The 17,987-nt window shown below is 44.5% G+C and overlaps 1 protein-coding gene across 6 annotated transcripts in view; it reads right to left on the bottom strand.

The window, feature by feature from the left end:
• The window catches only part of CHD3 (chromodomain helicase DNA binding protein 3), a 152,032-nt gene that overhangs the window by 46,728 nt on the left and 87,317 nt on the right, over nt 1-17,987 (bottom strand). For all 6 annotated transcript variants that reach the window (XM_056570094.1, XM_056570091.1, XM_056570092.1 and 3 more), the window contains 7 exons: nt 17,124-17,248; nt 14,691-14,922; nt 9,416-9,585; nt 9,158-9,335; nt 7,111-7,176; nt 6,923-7,008; nt 6,402-6,535 (listed from right to left, as the gene is read on the bottom strand). In XM_056570094.1, coding sequence (XP_056426069.1) covers nt 6,402-6,535; nt 6,923-7,008; nt 7,111-7,176; nt 9,158-9,335; nt 9,416-9,585; nt 14,691-14,922; nt 17,124-17,248 — 991 coding nt within the window. The remainder of the gene's footprint in view (nt 1-6,401; nt 6,536-6,922; nt 7,009-7,110; nt 7,177-9,157; nt 9,336-9,415; nt 9,586-14,690; nt 14,923-17,123; nt 17,249-17,987) is intronic.

Raw genomic sequence — 17,987 nt, 5'->3', positions numbered from 1 at the left:
TTTGTCCACCACAAAAGGTTGGTCCTGACCTTGAAGGAAACATTCATGGAAGCATCCAGGTGAAGAAAACGCTGGTTGGCTAGAAGAATTTCCTGCTGCAGTGGTCGAAAGTGCGCCTTCGCCCACGGAACCGCTTCTATGGTCGCCGTAAGGAGACCAAGGATGCTCATCGCCCTTCTGATGGTCAGTCTCGGAAAGTGATACAGACTCAGTATCATTCTTTTTATCAAATTGATCTTGGCAGATGGCAGGAAAATCTTCATCGCTTGCAGATCTATCATCAACCCCAGAAATTGAATCCGCGATGTTGGAAGAAGTTCCGATTTCTGGTAGTTTATAATGAATCCTACTTTTTGTAATAACTGAATGCAGGCTGATAGATGATCCTTCAATAGCTCTGGGGTGTTGGCAATAACCAGCCAGTCGTCCAGATATGGTACGATTCTCATTCCTTGGAGCCGGAGGGCTGCTACAAGGACCACCACAATTTTTGTAAATACCCTTGGAGCAGGAGACAACCCGAAGGGTAGAGCACGAAACTGGTAATGCAAAACTTTTCCCCTTTCCGAGGAAATCGCTACTCTGAGGTACCTTCTGTGCTCTTCTTTGATAGGGATGTGTAGGTAAGCATCTTTCAAGTCCAGCGATGCCATGACTTCCCCTTGCTGGACGATCCCATAAATGGACCTGATGTTGTCCATTCGAAATTTGGTTTTTAGAAGATGTTTGTTTAAAAAACGAAGGTCCACAATTAAGCGCCACTTTCCGTCGGGTTTGGGCACAGGAAAAACACGTGAATACACTCCTAGGAACTCTTCTTCTGATGGAACTGGTTCGAGTGCATTTTTTGCAACAAATTCTGACAGAAGAGTTAAGACCCGCTGGTCTTTGTCCAGATTGAGCAAATATCTGTCCCTGGGCAGGTGGCAAAACTCCAGAGCATAACCGGATCGGATTATGTTCAAAACCCACCGGTCGGAAGTAATTTCCTCCCAGTTTTCCAAGAAATGGAAAAGCCTTGCACCTACCGGAACCATACCTCTGGCGTCAGAACTCCGGTTTAGGCAGATGGGGACCTGGAGGCTTTTTTCTTCCCTTATCTTGAGATTTGAACTGGAACCTTTTATCCGGTCTTTCCTGAAAATTCCGCCTGCGGAAACCTCCTCTGCCCCTTTGGTTACGGTTCCCTCTGAAGGGTCTGCGAAAGGAATGCGGCAGGACCAGACCACCATCCCTTCTCTTATCCTTAAGGACTTTATCCAGATGTTTCCCAAATAGTCTACCTGGCTGGAAGGGGAAGGTACAAAAGTGAGATTTAGATGAAGAGTCTCCCGACCATGATTTTAACCAGATAGCTCTGCGGACGCAGTTTGCTACTGCCATAGACTTGGCTGCTATCTTCAGTACATCTAAAGAAAAGTCACATAAGAAATCAGTAGCAGAATTGATAGAGGAAATTAGAGTTTTTGCATGATGATTTGGCATTTTTCTCTTTAACCTGCGAGAGAGCTGGCTGGACCACAATCTCAAAGCCCTGGATACGGGGACTGAAGACAAAGTTGCTTTATTTAAAGACACCATATTAATATGTAACCTCTTTAGCAAAGTGTCAGCTTTCTTATCCATGGTATCTTTTAACAGGATGGAATCATCGGCTGGAAAAAATGCTTTTTTGGAGATTCCTGCCACCGCCGGATCTACTCTAGCAGGTTCCTCCCACCGTTTAGATACTGACGGGTCTAACTTGTATAGACGTCTGAATCTGGATCCTAAGTCCAGACGTTTATCCGGCTTCTCCCATTCTTTATTCATGATACTTTCAAGTATCTTATGACCTGATAGATGTTTAGACCTTTTCTTAGGAAAATAAAAGAGTCTTTCTCTCCCTTTAATATTATGCTTATCTTTTCCTGTCTCCACACATTTCTTCACTTTACTTATCAACTTGTTAGTTTTTTCAGAGTTAAACAAGAAATAGTCATCAGATACATCGGACTCCGAACCGGAACTAGAAGAGGAGGATGAGGATAATTTCTTTTTATAATGCTTCCTCTTTTTCCCATAAGAGCTATCAGAAGAAGAAGACAAAACTTTGACCGACTTCTTTACACGCTTCACTCTCTTGGAACACACCGGCCCAGAATCAGATGAAGAACTAGAATGTGATCTAGTTCTCTTAGGCTTCGCACTGCTGTCAGAAGTAATAGGTACAGACATGCGTTCACGCATCCATGAAAAGAAGTCTCTAGCCTCATCCTCAAAGCCTTCCTTCTCAATAGGAGCACAATCATCACAGATATTGGAAGAGGATAAGGCCCCGAGCGGGTGAAGACAGCTTATACAGCGCTTAACTTTACTGGAACCTAGAGACCTCTGCTCCATATTCTTAGAGCAGAGCTCACAGTCATCAAATGGGAAGGCATCAGGAAGGGGTTCATTGCAGAACACACAGCATCTATGTTTAGACTTTGTCTTCTTCTTCCTGCCAGATTCCGACATCTGCAATACAGGAAGAAGAAACCAGCAACCAGAATGCTAGCAACAGCAGCATAACCCAGGAAACACCATCATAAAAACTTAAATACCTTATTAGACCAAGAGCCCGGCTGCCCAGCAAGAGGGTGAGCACACCAGACTCCCGGTCTAATATAGTACTAACTGCCGGCACCCTGCTGAGAAGGACGCCAATGACGTCACCAGCGCGCGCCCAGCTGCTGCCTACAGAAGCAACAACTGGAGGCCGCGCGCCCAAGACGCCGGAACACACAGGAGGAGGCGCCGACGTCACAAGCGCGCCTCCAGTACACAGAAGCGCAGCTGGAGGCCGCGCGCACAGCCCGGAAAAGGTAGAGAAGAAGACTCACCGCCACAGCATCTGCCGGAGGACTCAGGTACAATCACGGGACATGTAGACAGGATAGGCTGACAGGATTCTTCACCGCCTCAAAAGCCTATAATCAGAGTCCGGACATCTCCGCCTCGGAGCCCAGGCCCCGCACTGGTCCGCTCCATCCAAGTCAGGCTACTTCACTGACTGAGCCCTGCCACCTACTCCTGTCCAGGAGCAACTCCGGGACCCCGCACCGGCACATAGGGTGGCAGGGAAGGCCAGGACCCCGCACTGGCAGCATACTCACGTACAAAGATGCAGCCCAGACCCCGCAGGACTGATAGATGGGCGAACAGCGTGTGGCCCTCATCAAAGAGGACCAAAAAAAACACAGTATGGATCTGTTGGTGAGGGTGTTTTATGGGCAATTTGGCCCAGTGTTAATTAATTTATTGAGTCTAGGTGGGCGGTCCTAGTGTGTGGTCAAGTGACCAGTATTACCCAGTTGTGCTGCCGGAGGGGACGATGAGGAAAGCTGTATGTATGAAGTGTATATTGTATATATATGTATATGGAGAGCACACAGTCACATAGCTGTATGTATGAAGTGTATATTGTATATATATGTATGTGGAGAGCACACAGTCACATAGCTGTATGTATGAAGTGTATATAGTATATATATATGTATGTGGAGAGCACACAGTCATATAGCTGTATGTATGAAGTGTATATTGTATATATATGTATGTGGAGAGCACACAGTCACATAGCTGTATGTATGAAGTGTATATAGTATATATATGTATATGGAGAGCACACAGTCACATAGCTGTATGTATGAAGTGTATATTGTATATATATGTATGTGGAGAGCACACAGTCACATAGCTGTATGTATGAAGTGTATATTGTATATATATATGTATGTGGAGAGCACACAGTCATATAGCTGTATGTATGAAGTGTATATTGTATATATATGTATGTGGAGAGCACACAGTCACATAGCTGTATGTATGAAGTGTATATAGTATATATATGTATATGGAGAGCACACAGTCACATAGCTGTATGTATGAAGTGTATATTGTATATATATGTATGTGGAGAGCACACAGTCACATAGCTGTATGTATGAAGTGTATATTGTGTATATATGTATGTGGAGAGCACACAGTCACATAGCTGTATGTATGAAGTGTATATTGTATATATATATGTATGTGGAGACCACACAGTCACATAGCTGTATGTATGAAGTGTATATTGTATATATATGTATATGGAGAGCACACAGTCACATAGCTGTATGTATGAAGTGTATATTGTATATATATGTATGTGGAGAGCACACAGTCACATAGCTGTATGTATGAAGTGTATTTAGTATATATATATGTATGTGGAGAGCACACAGTCATATAGCTGTATGTATGAAGTGTATATTGTATATATATGTATGTGGAGAGCACACAGTCACATAGCTGTATGTATGAAGTGTATATTGTATATATATATGTATGTGGAGAGCACACAGTCACATAGCTGTATGTATGAAGTGTATATTGTATATATATATGTATGTGGAGAGCACACAGTCACATAGCTGTATGTATGAAGTGTATATTGTATATATATGTATGTGGAGACCACACAGTCACATAGCTGTATGTATGAAGTGTATATTGTATATATATATGTATGTGGAGAGCACACAGTCACATAGCTGTATGTATGAAGTGTATATTGTATATATATGTATGTGGAGACCACACAGTCACATAGCTGTATGTATGAAGTGTATATTGTATATATATGTATATGGAGAGCACACAGTCACATAGCTGTATGTATGAAGTGTATATTGTATATATATGTATGTGGAGACCACACAGTCACATAGCTGTATGTATGAAGTGTATATTGTATATATATATGTATGTGGAGACCACACAGTCACATAGCTGTATGTATGAAGTGTATATTGTATATATATGTATATGGAGAGCACACAGTCACATAGCTGTATGTATGAAGTGTATATTGTATATATATGTATGTGGAGACCACACAGTCACATAGCTGTATGTATGAAGTGTATATTGTATATATATATGTATGTGGAGACCACACAGTCACATAGCTGTATGTATGAAGTGTATATTGTATATATATGTATATGGAGAGCACACAGTCACATAGCTGTATGTATGAAGTGTATATTGTATATATATGTATGTGGAGACCACACAGTCACATAGCTGTATGTATGAAGTGTATATTGTATATATATGTATATGGAGAGCACACAGTCACATAGCTGTATGTATGAAGTGTATATTGTATATATATGTATGTGGAGAGCACACAGTCACATAGCTGTATGTATGAAGTGTATATAGTATATATATATGTATGTGGAGAGCACACAGTCATATAGCTGTATGTATGAAGTGTATATTGTATATATATGTATGTGGAGAGCACACAGTCACATAGCTGTATGTATGAAGTGTATATTGTATATATATATGTATGTGGAGACCACACAGTCACATAGCTGTATGTATGAAGTGTATATAGTATATATATATGTATGTAGAGAGCACACAGTCACATAGCTGTATGTATGAAGTGTATATTGTATATATATATGTATGTGGAGAGCACACAGTCATATAGCTGTATGTATGAAGTGTATATAGTATATATATGTATGTAGAGAGCACACAGTCACATAGCTGTATGTATGAAGTGTATATAGTATATATATATGTATGTGGAGAGAACACAGTCACATAGCTGTATGTATGAAGTGTATATTGTATATATATGTATGTAGAGAGCACACAGTCACATAGCTGTATGTATGAAGTGTATATTGTATATATATGTATGTGGAGAGCACACAGTCACATCGCTGTATGTATGAAGTGTATATTGTATATATATATGTATGTGGAGAGAACACAGTCACATAGCTGTATGTATGAAGTGTATATAGTATATATATGTATGTGGAGAGCACACAGTCACATAGCTGTATGTATGAAGTGTATATAGTATATATATGTATGTGGAGAGCACACAGTCACATAGCTGTATGTATGAAGTGTATATAGTATATATATGTATGTAGAGAGCACACAGTCACATAGCTGTATGTATGAAGTGTATATTGTATATATATGTATGTGGAGAGCACACAGTCACATAGCTGTATGAAGTGTATACTAAGTATACATGTATGTGGAATGCACACAGTCACATAGCTGTATGTATGAAGTGTATATAGTATATATATGTATGTGGAGAGCACACAGTCACATAGCTGTATGTATGAAGTGTATATAGTATATATATGTATGTAGAGAGCACACAGTCACATAGCTGTATGTATGAAGTGTATATTGTATATATATATGTATGTGGAATGCACACAGTCACATAGCTGTATGAAGTGTATACTAAATATACATGTATGTGGAATGCACACAGTCATTTAGCTTTATGTATGAGGTATATACATAATAATATCACAGTGGGTAAATCGGGGAGGGTCACTTACTTAAACTCCTTCTCTGATTTGCCCCGCAGGTCTCTCACTAGCCAGTGTGTGCTGAAGGCGTCCTGAGGCGGCATCCCCCAGCGCATTACTGCATTCAGGAAGGCCTTACGCTGCCGCGTGTTGAACCCCAGAACCTGTGAAACAAAACGGACATTATGTATTTATTGCACAGAATCCTCTATAGCAGTGGTCTTCCACCTCCAGATGTTGCAAAACTACAACTCCCAGCATGCCCGGACAGCCAACGGCTGTCCGGGCATGCTGGGAGTTGTAGTTTTGGCACATCTGGAGGTCCACAGGTTGGAGACCACTGCTCTATAGCCATGTACACATAAGCAGTTAGTCAGCCGGCATGTTTGAGGAGCATCAGTTAAATCGGCTGTCCAGGGAGTGAAGCGTGCTACCTTGCGCTTCAGCCGGTTGATATTTCTGACATGGCTAAAGGTAATTTCGTTGGACCATAGCCCTTAGCGCCGAGACTGGCAGAAGGGGCCACATGACTTGTTTAATTGACACCTTACCTCTATATTTCCTCCAACCCGTGCCAGCAGAGGTGGCAGCGGCTTGTCCTTCTCGTTGCGCAGCTGTCTACGAGACTGCCTGCGGCCTATAACAGCAGAAAAAGCAGTCAGCATCAAGACTGGTTATATATATATATATATATATATATATATATATGGCGTCCAGCTGGTCTCTCTACAACCCTCACCTTCTGCTCTCTCGTCAAAGTCTTCATCCTCTTCTTCTGAGCCCACGGAATACTCAGACTGGTTATCTGTAAACAAAGGAGCAAAAAAAATAAAACGCTCTCAATACAGTCCCATGAAAAATGCAATTTCTGAAGGATTTTACTGAATATGTGCCTGATTCTTTTGCATATATGCAGTATCACCCGCACTAACCTGTCATACAGGCTTGTAGTGCGGGTGATACTGATCCAAATGATACTTACTGTGTCCCGAACCGTCCAGCCGTTATTTATCTTTTTCTTCATATGTAAATGAGGTACTTGGAGCATGGGTGGAGCTACGGCCAGAGCTCCGGGCACCCCTACGTCATCTTCGGCTGAGCGGGCGCTCCGCCCAGCTCATCCATGTGCTTAAAGGTGGGTACTCCGGTGGAAAACTTTTTTTTTTTTTTTTTTAAATCAACAGGTGCCAGAAAGTTAAACAGATTTGTAAAATACTTTTACTAAAAAAAAAAAACCTTAATCCTTCCAGTACTTATTAGCTGCTGAATACTACAGAGGAAACACATTGCTCTCTTTTTGGAACACAGTGCTCTCTGCTGACATCTCTGTCCATTTTAGGAACTGTCCAGAGTAGATGAAAATCCCCATAGCAAACATATGCTGCGCTGGACAGTTCCTAAAATGGACAGAGATGTCAGCAGAGAGCACTGTGCTCGTGATGTCAGCAGAGAGCTCTGTGTTCCAAAAAGAAAAGAATTTCCTCTGTAGTATTCAGCAGCTAATAAGTACTGGAAGGATTAAGATTTTTAATAGAAGTAATTTACAAATCTGTTTAACTTTCTGGCACCAGTTGATTTAAAAAAAGTTTTCCACAGGAGTACCCCTTTAATCCAACTCCCTCCTTGCGCTGCTGTATTACTCTACGGCACATGCGCCGCTTCCAGGGTGAAGTGGCGCATGTGCCTTAGAGTAAACCTGCTGCAAAGTAGTATGCCTTATTATGTGCTAATCAAGATTCTGTTCACACACACAGTACTTTGGTTAGTATTTTTAAAGGGGTATTCCAGGAAAAAAAAACTTTTTTTTTTTTATATATCAACTGGCTCCAGAAAGTTAAACAGGTTTGTAAATTACTTCTATTAAAAAAATCTAAATCCTTTCAGTACTTATGAGCTTCTGAAGTTAAGGTTGTTCTTTTCTGTCTAAGTGCTCTCTGATGACACGTGTCTCGGGAAACACCCAGTTTAGAAGATGTTTGCTATGGAGATTTGCTTCTAAACTGGGCGTTTCCCGAGACAGGTGTCATCAGAGAGCACTTGTTAAGGTTGTTCTTTTCTGTCTAAGTGCTCTCTGATGACCCGTGTCCCGGGAAACGCCCAGTTTAGAAGCAAATCCCCATAGCAAACCTCTTCTAAACTGGGCGTTTCCCGAGACACGTGTCATCAGAGAGCACTTAGGCACAAAAGAACAACCTTAACTTCAGAAGCTCATAAGTACTGAAAGGATTAAGATTTTTTAATAGAAGTAATTCACAAATCTGTTTATCTTTCTGGAGCCAGTTGATATATATAAAAAAAAAAAAAAAGTTTTTTTCCTGAATAACCCCTTTAACTCAAAAACAGGAGTGGAATCAACACAGAGAAAAACTATAATGGAACGGTTCCATTTCTGGTTTTTGGTTAAAATGGGCACAATACTATGTGTGAACACACAAAGCCTACGGGACCATTCACACTGCCGAATCTGACGCAGGCGCCGCTGAAATCCATCGGCGCCAGGTCCGCACTGACATGCGCCATCACAGCAGGCGGCAATGCAGTCCACGTGGAATTCCACCAATAGAATAAACATGTTGATTCTTTCGGTGCAGCAGAACCCCATTGAAAACAACAGGAAGCTGATGCACCAGAATTTCTCAGTTCAGACAACGTAGTGTGAATGGGTCCTAAGCGTATAAAAAAAAAAAAAAAAATTTACAAAAAAGTGTAGTCAGTCGGCTGCCGAGAAACTTCTCTAAGCTGCGGCCATGTGGGCAGATGTGAGATCCAATATAGGGGATACTTACCCTGATCCTCCTGTGCAGCGTCATTGTAGTTCACCTGCTTCCTCACCCTCTTGCCCTTGCCCAGGTTACGTGCCAGGTCCTCCTGCTGTTGCTCGTAGTGATGGCGGAGTAGCTTCTCCCAGTAATCAGGATCCACATTTTCTTCCTGTTTAATCACTTCCCGTTCCAATTCCTCCAACTAAAAACACAATGAAGAGAATGATGGAGAAAATCTATAGCGAGTGGTGAACGTGCAGCAGTCAAGAGGCCGGATCTCACCTTCTCCTCCTCCCGCACCACGTACTGAGCCACTTTGAAGGAGCTGAGATACTCATTCATGTTCTGGACCTCCGTGTCCTCGGTCTCATCCTGGTTACGATCCAGAAGCCGTGCGATGGCCCCGTGGTCATAGTGAATGACGCTGCTGTCCTCCTCTCCTTTGTTATCCCCTGGAAGGAAGACGATCGGTTAGGAGTCAGATAGCGCTGAAGAAACTTTCCTGGTAAAGGGTACGGCGGTCCCTCAAGTTACAATATTAATCGGTTCCGGGACGACCATTGTATGGTGAATTCATTGTATGTTGAGACCAGAACTCTATGGAAACCTGGTAAATTGGTTCTAAAGGCAACAAAATGTCATCCAAAAATTAGGAAAAGGTGAGGATTAAAAGATAAATAAGTAGATAACTAATATAGATAAAGCAAATCCTTCCATATAAAAGTAATAAAGATCTGCTGGGAGCTGTAATCACTGTCTAGGTCAGTGTTTCCCAAGCAGGGAGCCTCCAGCTGTTGCAAAACTACAACTCCCAGCATGCCCGGACATGCTGGGAGTTGTAGTTTTGCAACAGCAGGAGGCACCCTGCTTGGGAAACACTGGTCTATGTAGAGGACAGGAGCTTCTTCAGGGTCCTGTACAGTACACAGTGTCCTAAAAAAGTAACATGGAGTCGCCCTCACCTGGTGTCCAAAGGAGCAGCTGACCCTGGCACAGGTAAAGAGTAATACAGAACATGTAATACCTCCCTGTACTGTAGGGGGCGCTACCAGACACCAGTCAGTGCATACACTTCAGTAATACAGGTAAAGAGTACAGAACATGTAATACCTCCCTGTATTGTAGGGGGCGCTACCAGACACAAGTCAGTGCATACACTTCAGTAATACAGGTAAAGACAACAGAACATGTAATATCTCCTCGTACTGTAGGGGGCGCTACCAGACACCAGTCAGTGCATGCACTTCAGTAATACAGGTAAAGAATACAGAACATGTAATACCTCCCTGTACTGTAGGGGGAGCTACCAGACACCAGTCAGTGCATGCACTTCAGTAATACAGGTAAAGAGTAGTACAGAACATGTAATACCTCCCTGTACTGTAGGGGGTGCTACCAGACACAAAAGTCAGTGCATACACTTCAGTAATACAGGTAAAGAGTACAGAACATGTAATACCTCCCTGTATTGTAGGGGGTGCTACCAGACACCAGTCAGTGCATACACTTCAGTAATACAGGTAAAGAGTACAGAACATGTAATACCTCCCTGTATTGTAGGGGGCGCTACCAGACACCAGTCAGTGCATACACTTCAGTAATACAGGTAAAGAGTACAGAACATGTAATACCTCCCTGTATTGTAGGGGGCGCTACCAGACACCAGTCAGTGCATACACTTCAGTAATACAGGTAAAGAGTACAGAACATGTAATACCTCCCTGTACTGTAGGGGGCGCTACCAGACACCAGTTAGTGCATACACTTCAGTAATACAGGTAAAGAGTACAGAACATGTAATACCTCCCTGTACTGTAGGGGGCGCTACCAGACACCAGTCAGTGCATGCGCTTCAGTAATACAGGTGTTTTACCAGTGAATGCCCATTCTGATTGGTCGGTTCTTCCAGCCATTGATACGTTTCACAGATCTGGACTGTCTGTAGCATTGTATGTTGAGTCTGGTTTCAACTTACAAATGGTCCAGAAAAGACCATTGTATGTTGAAACTATTGTAAGTTGAGGGATCACTGTATGTATAATTGTGCAATCCTTTATGTCTCTTGTTGCAGCATATGCTGGAATCGAATTAAAGTGCTGCCTTACTCAACCCTGCTGTCCTAGACCCAGGGGAGCCTAATGGCGATTACAGCGGCGCTGCATGCTGCATGTCTGGAGACGCTGTGCAGGGCTGTAACCTCTAAAGATAGCAGCTTCTTCGGCCAATGATCCTACCTGTGTCTCAGTCTGCAAAGTGTATACTGTGTCCATACTGAAGAGATGCCCAGAGAGAGGAATGGGTGCTGGATGTTACAGATTGCCAAGATCTATTGCCATGTTGTTCTGGCAACAGGAAGGACAAAGGCATTTTGAACCAGGGAGAGGGGGAGTGTATGCAAGTCACCTGTAATGTGAGTGGATGACGGGTGTGGACACTGCCCCCCACATTAACATACTGTTGTCGCTTTCCTTTCCTCATTGCGTAAAAATCAATGAATATCTAAACAAGGTTGTGAGGTCTTCAGAAGATCCTCTGGGTTACGTGTGACTTTGGATAACATTAGGATTACAATGTAGCAATCCTTCTAAATGGTAACTAACGATTCGTGAATACAGCGGTCCCTCAACATACGATGGTTATCCGTTCCAAATGGACCATCGTTTGTTGAAACCATCGTATGTTGAGGGATTCGTGCAATGTAAAGTATAGGACAGTGGTCTACAACCTGCGGACCTCCAGATGATGCAAAACTACAACACCCAGCATGCCCGGACAGCCAACGGCTGTCCGGGCATGCTGGGAGTTGTAGTTTTGCAACATCTGGAGGTCCGCAGGTTGAAGACCACTGGTATTGGAGGTTGTACTCACCTGTCCCAGCTGCTCCGGACCATCACCGCTGCCCGGGATGTCGCCCTCCATTGGTGTCCCCGACGCTCCGGCAAGGCCTCTGCTTCCCAGGCATCCTCGCTCTCCGTCGTCGCCATCACGTCGCTACGCACGCCGCTCCTATTGGATGACGGGACGGCGTGCGCAGCGACGTGATGATGACGATGGAGAGCGCCGACCATGCAGGGGATCCCGAAGGGGACACGCCGGAGCCCCTAGGACAGGTAAGTGATCGTCAGCGGACCACACGGGGCACCGTAAACGGCTATCCAGTGGCAGCTGAAGCAGTCTGCGCTGCCGGATAGGCGTCTATGCGATGGCCCCGACATAAAAAAGCATTGTATGTTGATGCTGCCTCTGAGAGGCCATCGTATGTTGAAATGATCATATGTCGGGGCCATCGTAGGTCGGGGGGGGTCACTGTATGGCCACGTTATGACAGCCCACAAGTTAACGTAACTATAACAACGCAGTGTGAACATAGCTTTACCTCCAGCATGGACCAGAAGCCTTGACCATAGCAGAAATCCAATGGGAAAGAAACTGCGGTCCAGCAAGGTGTCAGCATGGAATGAGAATCTTTACTAGAACACTTTAAAAAGACATGAAACAGTGATCTTTAACATAGGTAAAATACAACAAATTTTAACTGTGACAGAAATGTGTTGCTTTTTACCTTTGTGCAAGATCACTGTTAATCTAATGAAGATTCTGGTTACACGCTGACACCTTTCTGGACTGCACTTTCTTTTCCTGCATGATCTTCTGCCGCGGTCAAGACTTCTGGTCAGTGCTGCAGGTAAGGGCAGTCACCCTGCTTTTCTGCCCCGATTTATCGTATCTGTCAGCATTCCGCCGAAAACGGGATGCCAATAAACACTGTTAATGGGAGCAACGGACCCCATTTACTTCTATGGTTGAACTGAGTCACCTTGTGACTCCATTCAGGATGTAGCTGCTATTTTAAAGGGGTACTCCGCCCCTAGACATCTTACCCTTTATCCAAAGGATAGGGGATAAGATGTCAGATCGCCAGGGTTCCGCTGCTGGGGACCCCCGGGGATCGCCGCTGCGGCACTGCGCTATCATTACTGCACAGAGCGAGATCGCTCTGCACATAATGACGGGCGATACAGGGGCCCGGAGCATCGTTACATCACGGCTCCGCCCCCTCGTGACGTCACGGCCCTCCCCCGTCAATACAAGTCTATGGAAGGGGTCGTCACGCCCCCTGCCATAGACTTGCATTAAGGGGATGGGCCGTGATGTCATGAGGGGCGGAGCCGTGACGTAACGATGCTCCGGCCCCTGTATCGCCCGTCATTATGTGCAGAGCGATCTCGCTCTGTGCAGTAATGATAGCGCAGTGCCGCAGCGGCGATTCCCGGGGGTCCCCAGCAGCGGGACCGCGGCGATCTAACATCTTATCCCCTATCCTTTGGATAGGGGATAAGATGCCAGGGGCGGAGTACCCCTTTAAGCAGACTCATAACGGGGCTATTTAGCTTTTAAAATAGTGCATACTGAGGCCCAATGCCCCCGTAAACAGCATACGTCAGAATCCGGTTTTCGGTGGGATGCAGAGGAATAAGATTGATAGGGGAAGGAAAGCAGTGTGGGTCTACCCTGAGGGTACGTTCACAAGGGCAGAATCCCCAGTGTGTTTCCAGCTAAGGCTGGGTTCACACCACGTTTTTCAAATATGGTTACCGTATACAGTTTTCCGCTAAAAAACGTATGGCAAAAACCGTATGCAACCGTATGACTCCAGATTAAAACGTTAATGGTTTTTCCCCATATACGGTTCCAAAACGTGTGTACGGTTCTATCCGTTTGCATCTGTTTTTGCCAACGGTTTTGCTATTTTGTTGGAATTAGTTTTACAGCAATTTAATAAAGTTACTATTGTTCTATTGAAATTCCAATCTGCGCATGTGTCAACTCCAAAAACGGATTAGAAAAACCGTGTGCAACCGTATTTTGAAATTCTGTGTACGGTTCTCATAGACAACAATGTTAAAAGAACCGCATACGGTTCACATACGGTTTTCCGGAGCGTGGTCGAGAGCGTTTTTGCCTACGGTTGAAAAATCGGCAAAACCGTATCTGAGGCGAAACGAATGCAACCGTACACAACATTTGGAATACGGTTTACAATGCATTCTCTATGCATACGGTTTCGGACACGGTCGTATACGTTTTTTTGCGGAAAACCGTATACGGTTACCGTATTTGAAAAACGTGGTGTGAACCCAGCCTAAGAGTTTAAATGGGGGCGGTATCTCGTAGCAGATTTTCAGCTGTGGAATTTCCACTGTGTAAAATACACCACAGACCCTGTTGACTTCAATGGGGGTCTGTGGTGGGGTTTTTTTCGCTGCAAAAATTTTGCCGCGGAGAACACGCACCCATTTAAACTTGCAACGAGAAACCCGCCTGGGAATCTGGCCATGTGAGAGCACCCTGAGGGCGAGATTGGGTGGAGTAGTAGTTATCTGGCTTCGTCGGCAGAAATCCAAACCTGCTGGATTTCAATGTGACCACTTACACTATTAGTGATTCAGCTGAATGCCGCTCTATACTTAAAATGGTTTGTAGTGTGGTTGATCAGCAAACCCCATGAGCTATTTGTGGTTGTTGGCCGACGACCAAGACCGTGCTTCCCCCTTACCTTCTATTTCATCCTTAAATAGCTCTTCTGTCCCAAACTTCAGGATGTCATCGAGCTCCTGCTTGGACATGGAACCAGCCTTGGAGCCAAGCCCTGGTCTGACCACAAGATGAGTCAACATCATCTTCCTTTTGGCCACTTGTGTTATACGTTCCTCGACAGACGCCCGCGTCACAAATCTATAGATCATCACTTTGTTGGCCTGGCCGATGCGGTGAGCCCTGCTGAAGGCCTGGAAGAGAAAGTGTGAAAAGTGACTACAGGGTCACTCATATAGGGTATGCTGCAAAGTATAAGGCTAGGTTCACACTGTGGAATTTCTGGGCAGAATTTCTGCCGGAGATGAAGCCGGCGGCACTAGGACCGTGCAGACTACATTGCCGTCCCCATAGATGGCAATGTATTTCTGAGCAGATCTCCCAAAAAGATCCACCCAGAAATGCATTGCAGTCTATGGGGGCAGTAATGCAGTCTGCTCGGTCCTAGTGCGGCCGGCTTCATCTCTGGCAGAAATTCTGCCCAGAAATTCCACAGTGTGAACCTAGCCTTAGGGGAATCTGTCCGAGATACACAGTCCATGAATTTATAATGTAAATCCAGCGTCAATCTGTCCTTTCTGCAAAGTTCGGCGTGAAGAGGCGCTGCACACAATGTACGGTCCGGTTGCCGAGCTTGTTCCGTGCACGAGAGCTTTGCTAATTAATAAGACTCATGCACGGAACTCACTGGGCAACTGTACCGACCAGCATGGCCTGTATCTCACCATGAGAACTCTGCAGAGCAGATGGGAGAACAAACCTTGAATTACACTTTAAAGGGGTACTCCGGTGGAAAACTTTATTTATTTTTATTTTTTTAAATCAACTGGTGCCAGAAAGTTAAACAGATTTGTAAATTACTTCTATTAAAAAAGCTCAATCCTACTAGTACTTATTAGCTGCTGTATACTACATAGGAAACGCTTTTCTTTATGAAACACAGAGCACTCTGCTGAATCACAAGCACAGTGCTCTCTGCTGACACCTCTGTCCATTTTAGGAACTGTCCAGAGCAGCATATGTTTGCTATGGGGATTTTCTCCTACTCTGGACAGTTCCTAAAATGGACAGAGATGACAGCAGAGAGAACTGTGGTCATGATGTCAGCAGAGAGCTCTGTGTTCCAAAAAGAAAATAATTTCCTCTGTAGTATTCAGTAGCTAATAAGTACTGAAAGGATTAAGATTTTTTAATAGAAGTAATTTACAAATCTGTTTAACTTTCTGGAACCAGTTGATTAAAAAAATTAATAAATAAAAAGTTTTCCACCGGAGTAGCCCTTTAAAGGCGTGCTCCCATCTCCTAAGGTTATACCCTATTCACAGGAACGATGGCGGGCATCTAACAGCTGGGGCCCCCACCAATTATAAAAACCAAAGGAAATTGTACGCCTGGAATAGAGATCACATGCATGCGCGGCTCGGAAATGGTCAACGCTTGAAAAACGTTCAGCGAACGTTACGAGCCATTGAAGCAGGGGTACAATTTTCCTTTGGTTCTCGTGACCAGTTTGGGGGTACAACTACTGGTCATGTGGATAACTTTAGGAGATTGATATACTTGTTTAAAAAACAAACTATTAGCTGCTTTTTTGCCAAATCTGCTAAACTTGAGGCACCGCAATGGCCTATGTGCAGATAAGACTCATCACAGGCATCATCAGCATCCGACCAAGAATGGACTGCCCATGTATACTGGGTGAGCAGCAAGTGCCATTCATTTCAATGGCCTGAACAGAGCTACCTAGTTACTCCGTTCAGACCACATATGCCAGTGGTCTCCAACCTGCGGACCTCCAGATGTTGCAAAACTACAGCTCCCAGCATGCCCGGAGAGCCGCAGTAGGGATCGACCGATTATTGGTTTGGCCGATATTATCGGCCGATAATCACGATTTTGGGCATTATCGGTATCGGCAATTACCTTGCCGATATGCCGATAATGCCCCCCGCACCGCGACCACCCCTCCCCCCCCACGACCCACCGCACCGCCCCGGCCCCATTGCCTCCCCCATCCCTGGTTTTATAACTACCTGTTCCAGGGGCCCCGGGTCAACGCTACTTCTGGCTCCTGCTGCGTCCTGCGTTACGCTGTGCGCAGTGACGTGACGCAACGTCACTGTCACCGCGCACAGTGACAGCTCAGGAGGACGCCACCAGAGACAAGATGTAGAGTGGACCCCGGGAACAGGTAATTATAAAACCGGGGATGCCCTATTCTTTCATTGTCAGGAGATAAGCCTCCCCCTCAGCCTTCTCCTCCCTTTATTCAGAACACATGACCCTCCAGGCTGAGCCAGAGGTTACGTGTATTAAGGGATCGGAAGAGAAAGCTGTCGGCTAAGTGACTGGACGCTGTAACATGTGACTACAGGTCAGCTCAACACAATCCTACCTGAATGTCATTGTGGGGGTTCCAGTCGGAGTCGTAGATGATGACAGTGTCTGCAGTAGCCAGGTTGATCCCGAGGCCCCCGGCACGAGTAGAAAGTAAGAAGCAGAACTGCTGAGCTCCAGGAGCTACACAAAAAATGAGAACAGAAGGTCATGAAGTGTTAATCACATATTGTACTGGCTTCAGCATGTTTTTATGTGATTCACCCCTAATAGGAAGTTGTATAGTCCTCTTATTGTCAATGTGATGTTGTCTCAGCAGCACCCCAGCCCCTCCCTCTCTCCTGGCAGGAAATTGTGTAGTCCTTTCATTGTAAGTGTGGTGTTGTCTCAGCAGCTACTCCCTCTCTCCTGACAGGAAGTTGTGTAGTCCTCTCACTGTCAGTGTTGTGTTGTCTCAGAAGCGCCTCGCTCTCTCCTTAGGGTGCATTCACACCACGTTTTTGCAATACAGTTCCCGTATATGTTTTCTATGTGAAAACCGTATGGAACCGTATTGGAAACCGTATGCATTGACTCTCCATTGAAAACCGTACGCCAAAAGATGCATCAGGTTGTGTCCGTTTTGCATCCTGTACGGTTTTGTAAGGCTTTTTTCCTGTACCCAAAACCGTAGTCTACCACGGTTTTAGGTCCGGTTGAAAAACTGTATTAAACCGTATACGTTTTTTTTAAACATGGGAGTCAATGGGAACCGTACAGAACCGTATGTGCGTACAGTTCCATCCGGTTTTCACCATACGATTTTTGACTTTGCACAGTTTTTTTTCTTAGAATTTCAATCAAACAAGTAAAACTTTATTCAAAATGGAGTGAAAAGTTAAAAACGTATACGTTTTCTTCTTAAAAAACAGATGCAACCGGA

This window comes from Hyla sarda, chromosome 4 (genome assembly GCF_029499605.1).
Source record: "Hyla sarda isolate aHylSar1 chromosome 4, aHylSar1.hap1, whole genome shotgun sequence".
NCBI classification, from domain to species: Eukaryota; Metazoa; Chordata; class Amphibia; order Anura; family Hylidae; genus Hyla; species Hyla sarda.
Note: the sequence above shows the minus strand (reverse complement) of the source record. Positions and strands in the feature narration are given on the sequence as shown.